Below are 16,046 nucleotides of genomic sequence, written 5' to 3'. Positions count from 1 at the left end.
ATGAAAGAACATGTCCAAAGCGTGCATAGTCCGCTTGATAATAGTCAATTCTAGACATAAATTAGTTTTGCCCTTCTACATGGATAACAAAGTTCAGACTAATATTAAAAGAAAAAAATGAATTCTACTGATGCCTGCGTTTTGCTAATAATTTCAAATCTGGTGTCAATTTATTCTGTTTGAGTTAATTTTTGTAGAACGTTTTTCATAATGTATCTTAAAATAGCTTTTGAAAAAGAAAAAAACACCGTTCTTTTGTAAATGGAAAAGGCATTTCCAGACACTTCATTACGCCTGTGCTTTGTTGGATCATTTGAGTTAATTTTGTTAGAACTTCTTTTTACTTCTTAAAACAACTTTTGAGAAAAAGTTGTGGGTATGGAAAAGGATTTCCAGGAACTTCATTAGACCTGTGCTTTGTGTGGCGTAGAATTTTATTTTATTTATTTATGTATCATTGAATTTTAGTGATGAAAATTATGAATTAATTATATAATTTTAAGTTAAATAAATTTATTTTAATGTACATATATCATATTAAAATATATATTTATTCAATATTATTAATAATTAATTTATATTACTTATTATGAATTTATACCAATATATATTGATTAAATGATTATTCACTTAGATAAATTATAGAAATATAAACTATAATCTTCTATGCGCTATAGTATAATAAGGATTATAATGGATAATAAAATATAGTTTTGTTAATTGATTTAATTAATATTGCAGTGAAATAAATATTTTATTACTTTATTTTTAATATTATGATCATAGTTCAAACTTATAATAATACTTATTTATTTATATAGGTGCTTGTTACGATAAATAGAAACAGATTAGCCTATTCGATAGGAGTTTACTTTCTAACTTTTTTAAAGTCTAATAAACTTGACTTAATTAAGTTAAAGACTTAAATAATTGAATAGTTTATACTGGAATTTAAGAAAAAATTATTAGACTTAATATAATTTATTTAAAACTCATAAAATTTATAATATATTAAATATTTTTATATAAAAATTATATATAGTATTATATTAAATTTTAAAATGAATAAAATCTTGAATTAAAAATCACAGTCCTTTTTATTGGAGTTGAAGAGGGTTCCTATTATGTACTGACTAAAAAAAAGAATGTTGCTTACTTCTTTTGCATTACTGCTGATATGTATTAGTTTTTGATGTATGTTTAGTGATTTACTTATTTAAATTAAATATATAATTTGAAAGTAATAAATAGAAATATGTAATTTTATTATAAATATTAAAAGTACTTAATCATTTTTTTTATGACTTATTTAAATATAAGCTTTGTAACTTTTATAGAAACATACCTATTTATATGGTTGATAACATATTTATAAAAAAGTTTAATAGCTTATTAAAGATCTTAATACGAAGTAAATAATAAAAAAGACTAATATTAAATTAAATTTACTAAAATATTTATGACAAATAAGGAGTCAAAATTAAGTTTCAAAATTATTAAATTGGTCAGACTTATTTATATAAAGTCTAGTCTAACTTAACCTATTTTTATTCCTAAGTATATAAACTTGAAAAAATATTTTATATTCTCTTTAAATTGATGACTATGATTCTTCTAATATCTTAAAGATTAAAAGATATTTATATCGTTTTTAAATAAATTATTAACTCCAACGATCTGGTATATGTATTTAATATAAAATTAATTGTAATTATTTAATAATGTAATGTAAAACTTATCATTTAAATATATAGAATAACTGAAGAGAGAGAAAATTTTGAATAAATAAATAAAATAAAAGTTAAAAATTAAAAAATAAAATAAAACTATATATATATAAAATTGTAGGTACTAAAATAAGCATTCTTTCTCATGAAAATGATACTAGTTACTGAGGCAGTAAGACTTATCTTAGGTAGGTACACATTTTTTTATATTATTTTAATAAATAATTTTTTTTAAAATGTAGTATACTTTTTGTATTCTGTATTTAAATATTTATTTGTGTTGTGAAAATGTAAAACAAGCATGCTAACTAATGGATTGGGATCTTTCTATTTTTTGGCACGAACATTACTCTCATATGCTTATATTTTTACATTTTTATTTAAATAAAAATAAAAAACACAGAGCATGAGAGTCATGTTACGGAAAAAGATTCTAATTCCTAACCAATCAACATATATTACTTAAGTCAATCATGTACATAGTGAAGATGGTAAAAATCGAGTGTAAAATAATAATTGTGATATTTTTTTATGAAAATGTAACACTTAATATTCTTGTCTTTTCTTTAATATTCGTGCAAATTACATAGGTAGCATTGGCCTCTCAATACCATTCTAAATCCTAACAAAACTTTATTTCAAGCCTATTTTAAATTCTTCATTTTATGTGACTTGACTTAATGAATAATACACTGTTAAGGTCACCCTAATCAATTCACTAACTAGCTTTTTTGTTAGAAAGTTCACTAACATCTTTTAGAAAAGTCAAAACTTCTAAGAGGTTGCACAGATATGCTAAGAATGAAAAAAAAAATATTAAATTGATTTTCTCTTATTATTTTTTTAAGAAAGCTATTAGAGTATAATTTATTATCTTTTAAAAATAGTAAAACGTAACATATCCTTCAAGTCACAAGTAACTAAAAGATGTAAACTAGAAAGCAACAACATTAATTTATCAATTTTGTTTATTTCAACTTTTAAAACTGGATTTAAGTATATTAAAAATATAATTTATTATTCTCAAGATGATGAATATTTTCTTTTCAAATAAAATTTTACTATTTTAATTGCTTATCTTAATCCTAAAAATTAGAATAGCATTTTTTAATACTAAAGTTCTGAACTGCTAATATATGTCTGTTTGTGCCGCCTCTAATTCCGTTGTGCAAAAATTGATATTTTGCTCCTTCTCGGAAACATGTTTAGGCAAGATGATATAAAATGATAATTTAACTAGATATAATGTATTTAATTTTAATATATAAAATATGTTAAATAAAATTATTATATATTATAAAAATAATTAAATTTTATTACAAATCTATATTATATATACATTTTTAAATAGGATATAAGTATATTTTTTATTATGATTAAAAATAATAACAATAAAAGTTTTAGTGACTTAGGTTTAAAAATATATGGAGATAATTTATTTATATTTATTATAAATTATATTTTTAGTGTAGTTTACACATTATTTGAGTTACTACAAAGTTTCATATTTAATCAACATATTATAAATAAAAATTATAATATTATGGAAATCTATATATATATATATAATATTTATTAAATATAACTTTTAATACTAAATTATAGTCAATTTAATATATGGATATTGATAGATATAAAATAATAAATTTACTATAATAAAAAATATGAAAAATGTATTTTGAATAAAAAAATGTTATTATTAAATTGTCAGCGTATAAAAAATAAATTTAAAATTAAAATAAATAATAGTAATTTGCATAAATTAACAAATAAAAGTAGTATGTAAAAATTAAATTATTATTTTATTTATCAATTATATCTACTATGTAATTTTACATTATAATTTTTAGTGTAATTAATATATTATTTGATGATATATTAATGCTATAGTGTTGTTAAGTATACATATATTTGTTAGTTTAAAATAATTTTTCAAATAAATATATTTAAAAATTATAAATATATAGTTAAAATTACAATAATAATGAATAATTCACATAAATCAACAAATAAAAATAACAACTAAAAATTACATTATTAATTCATTTACTAATTTGCATGCAATACATTATTATGCATTTTAATTTATAGTACAACTAGTATATTATAATAAAGTGATAGTTGCACACTTGGCTCTTTAATTTTTAGACTTATAGTTTGAGGCTTAAAGCACTTAATAATTGAATATTCAGATTAAACCGGAAACAATGTTATTGTTCTTGCCTCTCTTTTTTTTTTTTTCAGAAGCAGTTCATATTTGATAAATAAACCAATGTGCAATGAACAAGAAAATAAATCATTTCATTGATGAACATAAATGATAAAACAAACAGTGACATACTCAATTTATTATCTAATAACTAGTAATGGTCTAAGTGCAATGGGGATGAAAAGCTCAAAATTACTTGAGCTTTCATTCTAGAGGACAGTACATTGTGTTCAAGGAAATAAATTTGAGGTGAGACCAAAAAACCAAAAACAAAAACAAAAAAACAAAGGAAAAGGGATCAAAATTGTGCAACTTGGGGTTCAACAAGTGTTTTTCAGGACTTTGGGTGCATTGGATTTGTGCTTCTCTTTAGGAAGAACCGAATTTGCCTTTTCTGATTCAGTCTTGGGTTCTTCATTTGAGGATGCATTTTGACTCTCCTCTGTTATTTTCTGAAGTTGAGCATTGTCCCAATCCTCACAAACAGTGACACAGTGCATAGATTCCCAAGTGTGGATAATTCTATCTGGGCCGGGCTGCCATACAATATCACCTTGCTTCCTTTTCAGGATGAACTTGAATTGGATTGACTTTCCAACAGGTATATCCTGAATTGCATTAAGGAAAAGTACAATAACATTCTTAAGATTTTTGTAAGATAAATTGTCACCTTAATTTAACCATTAAATGTGAACAAAATATGTGTTTAAATTAATAATATGAAATATACAATTTTCGTTAAAAAGTGCTAAAATTAGTTTTTTAACTAATTGATTCGGCCAAAATTATCATATTTTTTAACAGACAATACCCACCTGCTCTACAGTCCATATATGCCCCTCTGACCAGGTCATTGGAACTGCTTTAGAAGGATTCCATGAACCAAACATAGGATCATCACCAACCACTTGAAAGTGTTCCCCGTAATTGCAAATGCGAATCAACTGAAACTTGACATGAACAGTCCTTGGTTCATCTGCACCACAAATTCACGTTTGTAGAGTGTTTAAAGCTATAGAATATTCAATAAAAAATATCATGTAAGTGTTCAGGACTTATAACACACCTTTTGTTTGAGCTTGGTTAATCAAACTGTCCAAGTCCACCTGTAACATATTACGCAAACCAAGATTAAATTTCATCAAATATACCAAAACTCATTACCACTCGATTCATTTCATAACAAAAATATATTATAAATTATGAGAATAAACACACACTGATTTGTAGTGGTTGAAATAATAAAAGTATTAGTTTAATTATTATCCTTTGAAATTCAAAGACATTGGAAAGCCATTCAGAAATAAGATTTTCCTCCCTGACAAACCAAAACACACAAGGCCAAAACAACATAAAACCTGAGTTTTGGATGGCACAGCATGAAGAGTGTGAATGCCCTTGTTTGGAACAAGTTTGAGGAATGGAAAGTTGCAACCTTTCTTGTCATTTGGGGATAAGCAAAATGGGGGTCTATTGGTACCATAGGCAGAACATTTAGGAGCAAAAGTTCCATTTCCAAGCCTGTCAACAATGGCCACAGAGCAAGACTTCAAGAGGGTATCCATCACTGGATGAAGTGAAGCTTGGTCTCAGTCACAGACAGGGACAACCTTAATGGTCAGCTTTTGTTGGATGTAGGCAAAGAACACTAATGCATGATCTACTCTCTGCTTTGAAGTGGGTCCATTTTTATAGTATTGGGAACACAAGAGTTTATGGTACTGACACAATGATCAAAATGTAACACGGATCAAATTGCAAGTGGCATGTCACAGGAATCACCATCACTCCAAATTGCTTTTTATCCGACGTGATAATCTCAACCAATTATGCGTTGATTTGGTTTTGAGTGGTGCATATGGCTCGAGACATCTTTGGTGATTTCTATGTATACCCACTTGACCTTTGTGTTGTGGAAGCCTGTACGGAATCTTTTGTCCGTCAACAGTAAATATTTCTTTCTTTAAGACAAGAACATTCCCATTTATATGATTTTTAAAATTTACTTTTTATAATTAAAATAAAAAAATTAACTGTCAGGGAACAAGTATTGTTTGAATTCCAAAACTTGAATTCTTTCAAAGACATGAAATACCTTGTAGATTTTGGAAGTAAAATAGGGACTTTTTATATTATTAGATCAAGCAATGTAGTTGCTATGGTTGATTTGTTTTTTTTTTTTTTTCTGAAATATATTTGTTCTATACATATATATCGACTTCACAAAAGAATATATATATGAAATTAGAAATTACAGAGCCATAGACTATATTAAGATATATTTTACTAATAAATATTAAATTTAATTTTTATAATTAAAATAAAAAATTACCTTAAAGAAACAAATATGGTAACAATGTAAAAAATTTATTCTTTTTAAAGACATGAAAATTTTGAAAGTATAAAAGATTTTTCTTAATATTATTAGATGAAGCAATGTGGTTGCTATGGTTCTTTTTCTTTTGTTTTTCGAGATATAATTTTTCTATACACACACATATATATTGACTTTGCAAAAGAATATATATAAAAAATTAGAAATTACAAAGCCATAACTTGAGTATGAGTCACAACAAATACAACTGTGTTAAATATTTGGAAGGGAACTTTACTATCCATAATTATCCTACCTAGCATAAACAAAATTGCTTTCAATAAAAAATACCTGTGGTTTAGAAAAAAAAAAGTCATAAACTAAATTAAGATATATTTTACCAATAATAATATTGTAATTCTCCATAATATCTGATCATTCCTCTGTGAATGCTAGCCTGTCCTCCAAGAATTTAATTACAAAGGCTTTTATCTTCTCCCTTTTTTTTTTTATTGATTCTAGTTTAATTGGTTTAGTATTAAATACGAGTTCTTGATTGCATGCAGTTTGTTAACGACCACAGTCATAGGCTTCCTTTCACTTGGTGAAGTTGTAGAACATGACACTCCTAAATGCAACACTGGAACCAAGCAACCCTCTATATTTGCTTCAGATTCTTGCTCAGAAAGCAATAAAGGGTCAATTATATTCATGGCATTATTTGGTAAAGCCAAGGCTGCAAATTGCTGAATTCCAATGCTACCTTCAAACTTCTCATCCGTCGGTCTTTTTCTTGTGAAAACCTCTAGTAATAGTATCCCATAACTGTAAATATCTCCCATTGCTGAAGGGTGGCCTCCCATTCCATACTCTACATCATTTGAAACCGAGTGAGTAAAATTTGGTCCTTATACTTGACGCTTTTTTATTTTAGTTTCTACATGAAAAAATCTTACATTTTGATCAATTGAAAAGTTATTTCCAGATCAATTCTTGCCTTATCAATGTTAGAGTGTTAAATTTGGTCCCTATACTTTGATACTATTTTTATTTTAATTTCCATATTTGCAATAACTTCGGTCGCTTCTACATATAAAAGTTATGCATTTTAGTCGTACATATGACATGTCATTTTTTCTTTTGGCTCCTACGTGCAAAATAAACTAAAATCATTATAACTTTAATAAACAGTGGATATCAATTTGTAAATTTTTTTCATATAAAAACCAAAATGTAAGTTTATTTTTTATACAGACTAAAAAACAAGTCAAGTACAAGAAGGAACTAAAATTATAAGTTAACCAATTTGCCAACTCGCTACATAACACTTAAACAATATAGTGAGTGAAAGACATACCTGGAGGGATGTATCCAATAGAACCCCTTAGGATAGTGGACATAGTTGAATGCTTAGAAAAACTGCTAGATTCTTCAAATAGAAAGGTAGCTAATCCAAAGTCACCAACATGAGCAACCATATCATTGTCAAGAAGTACATTACTTGGCTTTATATCACAATGAACAATTGGAGTTTCACAGAAGTGATGGAGATATTCCAATGCACAACCAACATCAATTGCTATGTTCAGTCTTTGGATAAATGTTAGTGTCTTTGTCTGATTATGCACATTATCTATAGGATGCAACCAATCTTCTAGGCTTCCATTAGGCATGAACTCAAACACCAGAGCTTTGAAATCATTACCTTGATAATCAACACTAGAGATGGCAGTTATAATCTTGAGAAGGTTGCGGTGCCTTATACTTCTCAAAACTTGGCATTCATCAAAGAAACTCCTTGAAGCTCCTCTTTGTTGAAGATTCAATACTTTAACTGCAAAACTTGATCCATCACTTGAAAGAGTTCCTTTGTACACAGAACCAAAACTTCCTGAGCCAATAAGGTTATCCTGGGAAAACCCACAAGTGCACTCTGCAAGTTCTGAGTATGACATTGGCTCTTCCTAAAGACAGTTTTGAAGCTTTGAGATTCAAATTGGGCGTCAGCAGCTATTGATGCAAGGAGGAGTGTTGATAATATGCCTAAATAGCTGCAACAAAATAGATACTTTAAGATTCTGTTATTATTTAAGTTTTTTGTTTTTGTTAATCTATTTTTTAAAATTCAAATTTGTCGTTAAGTTATCCGTAAAAAGTTGGATGTCTCTGTTTTTGTTATTCCCTCAGCTCTATTTAAAAAGCCATCAAATAAAGAGTAATATACACCTTTACACAAAATATTCTGTGTTCGTCCTTTCTGATATCAAAACAACAAATTGGTATCAGAGAGCCTTCTTCTTACGGGATTTGTTCTATGGATGCCGAGACAAGTTTTTCACAGATTGCCCCTCCTATTTTTGATGGAGAAAACTATGACCTTTGGGCTGTGAGAATGGAAGCCTACCTAGAGGCTTTAGATCTCTGGGAAGCTGTGGAAGACCATTATGATGTTTCTCCGCTGCCAGACAATCCCACCGTGGCCCAGATGAAAAGTCACAAGGAAAGAAAAAGCAAGAAGGCAAAGGCAAGGGCTTGCCTGTTTGCTGGTGTTTCAAAAACAATTTTTATAAGAATCATAACTCTCAAAACAGCAAAAGCAATTTGGGATTATCTAAAGGAAGAATATGCAGGAGATGACCGGATACGAAGCATGCAGGTGCTAAATTTAATACGGGAATTTGAGTTGCAAAGAATGAATGAGTCAGAGACAGTCAAAGAATACTCAGACAGATTACTTGGCATTGCCAACAAGGTGAGGTTACTTGGCACAGAATTTATAGATTCCAGAATTGTACAAAAAATCCTTGTAACCGTGCCTGAAAGATATGAAGCCTCTATAGCAACTTTGGAGAACACAAAGGATCTGTCTAAGATTACCTTGGCAGAAGTTATGCATGCTTTTCAGGCACAAGAGCAAAGAAGAATTATGAGACAAGAGGTGACAGTACAAGGTGCCCTTCAAGCACAAAACTCAAGAGAAGGCAAAGATAAGAAGAATAACAAGCAAAACAAGAACTCTAAAAATTCCAACATGCAACAAGATGCCAGTTTTCCACCCTGTCCACACTGCAAAAAAACTAATCATCCCCAACAAAAATGCTGGTGGAGGCCTGATGTCAAGTGTAGGAAGTGTGGTAACATGGGACATATAGAGCGGATTTGCAAGTCTCAACAACCTACAGAGGCAAAGGTGTCCACTGAGCTACATCAAGAGGAGCCAGAGCAACTTTTCATTACAACATGTTTTGTTACAAACAACAGTTCTAGTGATTCTTGGTTGATAGATAGTGGTTGCACAAACCACATGACAAATGACCATAAGATTTTTATAAAGCTTGACAAGACCATTGTGTCCAAAGTGATGATTGGAAATGGTGCTTACCTATCAACCAAGGGAAAAGGGACAGTTGCTATAGAAAGCTTAACAGGCTTGAAGCATATTTCTGATGTCTTATATGTGCCTGACTTAGATCAAAATCTACTCAGCGTTTCCCAGCTAGTTGAAAAAGGCTTCAAAGTTATATTTGAAGACAAGTGGTGCTTGATCAAAGATACAGAAGATAGAGATGTATTTAAGGTAAAAATGAAAGCTAAAAGTTATGCTCTAAATCTAATGGAGGAGGAGCAAATAGCCTTTTCAAGTACAGTCAGTAACACTGAATTATGGCATAAGAGGCTTGGACATTTCCATCTTGGTGGACTCTTATACATGCAAAAACATGCCTTGGTGAAAGGTGTGTCATTGCTTGAAGACAAGCTGGTTGATTGTGTAGCCTGTCAATATGGCAAACAAGTCAGGAAACCATTTCCCCAAACAGCATGGAGAGCTACAAACAAATTACAGCTGGTACACACAGATGTTGGAAGCCCTCATAGAACGTTGTCTTTAAATGGTAACAAATATTATATTACATTTATTGACGATTATACCAGATTTTGTTGGATTTATTTCTTCAAATCCAAATCTGAGGTTGTTAATATATTATGAAAATATAAAGCTTTTGTGGAGAATCAAAGTGGTTGCAGGTTGCGTACAATAAGATCAGATAATGGGAAGGAATATACAAATGATATCTTTGACAAAATTTGTGTAGAGGCTGGTATTGAGCACCAGCTTACAACACCTTATACCCCACAACAAAATGGCGTGAGTGAAAGAAAAAACAGAAGCATTATGGAGATGACAAGATGCTTGTTGCATAAAAAAAGACTACCAAAAACACTATGGGCAGAGGCTGCAAACACTGTTGTCTTCCTGTTGAATAGGCTACCAACCAGAGTTTTACAAAATAAAACTCCATTTGAAGGCTGGTTTGGTTACAAACCAGACTTACAGAATCTGAAAATTTTTGGTTGTCTTTATTTTTCTTTTGTACCACAGGTTAAAAGAGATAAGCTTGACAAAAAGGCTGAACCAGGAGTTTTCATTGGATACAACAACACTTCTAAAGCTTATAGAATTTTTCAACTCCAAAATAGAAAAATTCTTGTAAGTAGAGATGTTAATTTCATAGAAGACAAACAATGGAGCTGGGGAGAGGTACAAGACCTTTATCTGAAATTTATGAAAGAAGCAATGTTGCTGTCCTAGAACCAGCAGAATTTAAAGAAGCTGAGAAGGATGATAAATGGATAGATGCTATGAAGGATGAGCTAAAAATGATCGAAAAAAATGACACTTGGGAGCTAGTGGACAGACCTCAACACAAGCAATCTATAGGAGTCAAATGAGTTTACAGAACTAAACTAAATGCAGATGGTTCTATAAACAAATACAAGGCCAGGTTGGTGGTGAAGGGTTATGCTCAGGTGTTTGGTGTGGATTTTTCAGAAACGTTTGCTCCGGTTGCACGACTTGATACAATTAGAATGCTGCTTGCCTTGACTGCGCATAAGGGGTGGAAGGTTTATCATTTAGATGTAAAATCTGCTTTTTTAAATGGCTATTTACAAGAGGAGATATTTGTTGAGCAACCTGAGGGATTTCAAGTCAAGGGACAGGAGGAGAAAGTCTACAAACTAAAAAAGGCATTGTATGGCCTTAAACAGGCCCCTAGGGCTTGGTACAGCAGGATTGACAATTATTTTCAAGATCTTGGATTCATCAAAAGTCCAAGTGAAGCTACATTATATGTTAAGAAGACAAATGCAGATTTAATCATAATTTCTGTCTATGTTGATGATTTGCTAGTCACCAGAAATGATGAGAAGATAATTAAGGAGTTTAAGGCTGAGATGCTTCAAGCATTTGAGATGACAGACCTCGGCTTGATGTCCTTTTTTCTGGGAATGGAAGTAAAGCAGAATCATGATGGAGTCTTCATATGCCAAAAGAAGTATGCAAGGGAGATACTCAAAAAGTTTCAAATGGAGAATTGCAAAGACACTACTACTCCAATGAATCAAAAGGAGAAATTTAGCAATAACGATGGAGCTGAAAAAGTTGATGAATATTATTATAGAAGTTTGATTGGTTGTTTAATGTATCTTACTGCAACCAGGCCTGACATTATGTTTGCAGTAAGTATACTTTCAAGATTCATGCACTGTGCCAGTGAAATACATTTACAAGCTGCCAAACGGATTATGAGATATGTTAAGAGGACCGCAGACTATGGCATCAAGTTCACTCACTCTCAGAATTATCAGTTTCATGGATATTCTGATAGTGATTAGGGTGGTTCAGTTGATGACATGAAAAGTACAACAGGTTACTGTTTCAGCTTTGGCTCAGGTGTGTTTTCATGGTGTTCCAAGAAACAAGACATTGTTGCTCAAAGCACAGCTGAGGCAGAATATGCAGCAGCTACAGCTGCTGTGAATCAAGCCATTTGGCTTAGAAAGGTACTTCTAGATCTACATGTGGAGCTAAAAGAACCAACGATGATCTTTGTTGACAATCAAGCTGCCATTTCAATCTCAAATAATCCTGTTTTTCATGGCAAGACCAAGCATTTTAAAATCAAATTAGTTTACTTAAGGGAGATGCAAAAGGAAGGTGAAGTCATATTACTCTACTGCAAGACTGAAGATCAAAGTGCTGATATTTGAACAAAGGCTCTTCCTAAAGACAGTTTTGAAGCTTTGAGATTCAAATTGGGTGTCAGCAGTTATTGATGCAAGGAGGAGTGTTGATAATATGCCTAAATAGCTGCAACAGAATAGATACTTTAAGATTCTGTTATTATTTAAGTTTTTTGTTTTTGTTAATCTATTTTTTAAAATTCAAATTTGTCATTAAGCTATCCGTAAAAAGTTGGATGTCTCTATTTTTGTTATTCCTTCAGCTCTATTTAAAGAGCCATCGAATAAAGAGTAATATACACCTCTACACAAAATATTCTGTGGTCGTTCTTTCTGATATCAAAACAACATCTTTGTCTGATTATGCACATTATCTATAGGATGCAACCAATCTTCTAGGCTTCCATTAGGCATGAACTCAAACACCAAAGCTTTGAAATCATTACCTTGATAATCAACACTAGAGATGGCAGTTATAATCTTGAGAAGGTTGCGGTGCCTTATACTTCTCAAAACGTGGCATTCATCAAAGAAACTCCTTGAAGCTCCTTTTTGTTGAAGATTCAATACTTTAACTGCAAAACTTGATCCATCACTTGAAAGAGTTCCTTTGTACACAGAACCAAAACTTCCTGAGCCAATAAGGTTATCCTGGGAAAACCCACAAGTGCACTCTGCAAGTTCTGAGTATGACATTGGCAATACCAAACCCTTTGTGCTAGCTAATCTGTAGCTTCTCTTTCTTGCTCTCTTTACTACAATGCTTGTAAGAAAACAAGATAGTAATAGAAGAAATACAAGAGCAATAGCTACAAGGATAACCACCTTGGGGCCAAGGGAAGAGGACTTTTTGATTGTGCATGCAGGTAAATATAACTCAGGAACACCGCCACAAAGCTTGCTATTTCCATACATTGAAAAGGATGTTACACTCTTGAAGATTCCATTCAATGGTACTTTTCCCTCAAAATCATTGTAAGAAAGATTGAGATGCTCGAGCACTTTGAACTCACCAAGAAATTCAGGAATCTCCCCAAACAGGTTATTGCTTGACATATCTATATCTTGTAAACCTCTCAAATTCTGTATAGTTGAAGGTATGTTTCCCTCAAAAAAATTACCCTGTAAATGCAGCCATTCCAAGCTAATACAGCTTCCAAGAGAGGAGGGAATCATGCCAGACAATTTGTTCTCTGAGAGGTCCAACTCTTCAAGATTGATCAACTTGCCCACTTCAATAGGCACAGACCCTATCAAAGCATTATGAGACAAGTCTAAGTAAATTGAAAGAGAAGACAAGGCAATGACTTGTCTTGGTATGGTTCCATTGAGCATATTATGGCTAAAATTTAACAACGACAAGCTTTGGCATTTTCCTAGACTTGTTGGTATACTTCCCTCAAAGTTGTTCTCCTCCATGAATAACATAGTTAACCTTGTCAAGTTTCCAAAGGATGAAGGGATTAACCCAAAAAAATTGTTGGCATTCAAATCCAACCTTTCTAACTTTTGAAGCATACCTATTGAATCAGGAACAGACCTACTTAGGCTGTTCTCTTCCAATCCTAGAACAGTTAAGTTTGCAAGGTTCCCAATCCCAGTAGGGATACTTCCATGAATTGCATTGGAACCTAATGTAAGTATATTTAATTGGGTTGAAAGATTAGCAATTGAGCTTGGCAATTCTCCACCAAAACTATTTTCAGCAAGGCCCAAGACTTCAAGAGCAGAACAATTAACCAAGGAAGCAAGAAAATTCAGATCACCAGCTTTCCAAGTTCCAAGTCTATTAACATCAAAATTGAGTCTTATTAAATGGGGCAATCTTCCTAAGTTCTTAGGAATTGTGCCAGTGAGATTATTTTCAGCAAAGTCAAGAATTTTTAGTCTCGATGCATTTGACAGTGACACAGGAATTGGTCCAGTGAAATAGTTGACCCCACCAGCAAATGTTTCAAGTTTAGGAAGAGTGTAACCAACATCAAATGGGATGTTACCATGAAGATGATTTTGAGAAACAGTGAAAAAGTGCAAGGAAGAAATATTAAAAATTGAAGGAGGAATTGTTCCAGACAAGTAGTTTCCATTTAGTGAATTTGGTATGCTCCCATGCAAGTTGTTCACAGCAAGGTTAACTAAAGATAAAGATGAAGAGTTTCCCATCCATGGTGGAATTGTTCCTGTGAAGTTGTTATGACCAGCAGATAATATGCTTAGTTCTTTGCAGTGACTTAGATTACTTGGAAGACTACCACCAAAAGAATTGTAACCAATGTTTAGATGCCGCAGGAATTGTAGATGTCCAACTTCTTGAGGAAACTCTCCATGGAAACTACTATTTCTAAGGTTAAGTCTTGTAAGGAATGTGAGATTTCCTATAGAAGGTGGAACAGTTCCAGCTAGTGCCTTGTTTTCTAGGATCAAATACATGACTCTTCCATTGGAGTTGTTGCAAGTAATTCCGACCCAGTTGCAGTGATGGGTGGAATCATTCCACAAACTCATAATATCATATGGATCATGAACTATCCTACTCTTGAAATCAAGTAGAGTGTGTAGATCAGTTTCATTTCCTTGCATGGTTGCTGCAGTTGCTGAGTTCTGACTTGTCTTCATGAATAAGAGAAGAATTCCACAAAGGAATTGAAATCCATAAGAGTTGCTCATTTTTTTTATTTTTATTTTCGGAAATGCAGATTTTGATGCCAACTATGACAAGTCAAAGATGGAGGCAGGTATATAGACTATAGTTCAAAAAGGATTTCGGGGTCCATGGAAATTATTGATTTTGTTGTTTTATAAATTTGACTATTCTCATAATTATGATAGATTTGATTTATGACTTGAAATTCAAACACACGTTATGTTATTAATAAATAAAGATATTCATAAATGCATATTTATGCTATTAATTTGAATATTTATAGATACGTTATTTAAAATTTAATATTTATTTATATTTTAAAAATTTAATACTCATTAAAATAAATAATATAATAATATGTTTATTATTTTTATATGATAAAATTCCATATCTTTGATCAGAAACTCACGGTGAATTTCAAACCGTTTGGCACGATATTATATTCCAATTCTGGTGCATGACTATATACTGTATGGTCTGTGCTCACATTTTATACAGCAATTAAAGCCCCATCCATGCCCCAAAGTGCTTATTTAGCCGTATCTATCATACTATCTTTTAATCATTTAAAAATTCATAATTTTTTTTTATATAGAAGTAATTTTAAAAATATGTATATTTTTATTATGATAGCTATTGCTTTTTACATGTGCAATAGTTACATATGTGTTATTTTAATTTAAAATTACTCTTTTTTGGCTCCATAGTGCACCTAAAATTTATTATGGTGGCATATATGCAACTAACAATGTTTTACAATGTTCATTAAAGATAGCTCACTTGTGGCGCTCAATTTTTTACTTATTTAAATTTGTAGTTATATTATGACTGTGTTTGGCAAAGGAAATAAACTAGTTTCTTACTTATTTAACTAATTTAAAATTTTATTTAATTAAATTAGACTTATTTAATAAAACTGCTTATTTTAATAGTTTATATTACTTGTAGCATTTTTCAAAATGCTATTTCGTGTAGCATTTGAATTTATAAGCTTGAAATTTGTTTTCTTTCTTCAATAAGTGGATCATACTATCTTATTAATTTTCTTCCATTACCCTTTTTAATTTCACAAACTCTTAGATATATTCCCCCTCTCTCTATTTCATTTTTAAATTTTTTTTATAACGT

At 30.8% G+C, this 16,046-nt stretch overlaps 1 protein-coding gene across 1 annotated transcript; it reads right to left on the bottom strand.

Moving 5' to 3' along the window:
* Nucleotides 1-4,256: 4,256 nt before the first annotated feature.
* On the bottom strand, nt 4,257-14,941 carry LOC113862431 (probable LRR receptor-like serine/threonine-protein kinase At3g47570). The gene is made up of 7 exons (XM_027495518.1): nt 12,644-14,941; nt 7,608-7,866; nt 6,797-7,121; nt 5,295-5,457; nt 5,003-5,042; nt 4,752-4,912; nt 4,257-4,544 (listed from the first exon to the last, which is right to left on the bottom strand). Exons 1-7 carry the CDS (start codon nt 14,939-14,941, stop codon nt 4,257-4,259), a joined length of 3,534 nt encoding a protein of 1,177 aa, XP_027351319.1.
* Between the last annotated feature and the right edge of the window lie 1,105 nt (nt 14,942-16,046).

This window comes from Abrus precatorius, unplaced genomic scaffold (genome assembly GCF_003935025.1).
Source record: "Abrus precatorius isolate BTA unplaced genomic scaffold, Abrus_2018 Scaffold3, whole genome shotgun sequence".
Taxonomy (NCBI): Eukaryota; Viridiplantae; Streptophyta; class Magnoliopsida; order Fabales; family Fabaceae; genus Abrus; species Abrus precatorius.
The sequence above is the reverse complement of the archived record's forward strand: the minus strand, read 5'-3'. Positions and strand labels throughout refer to the sequence as shown.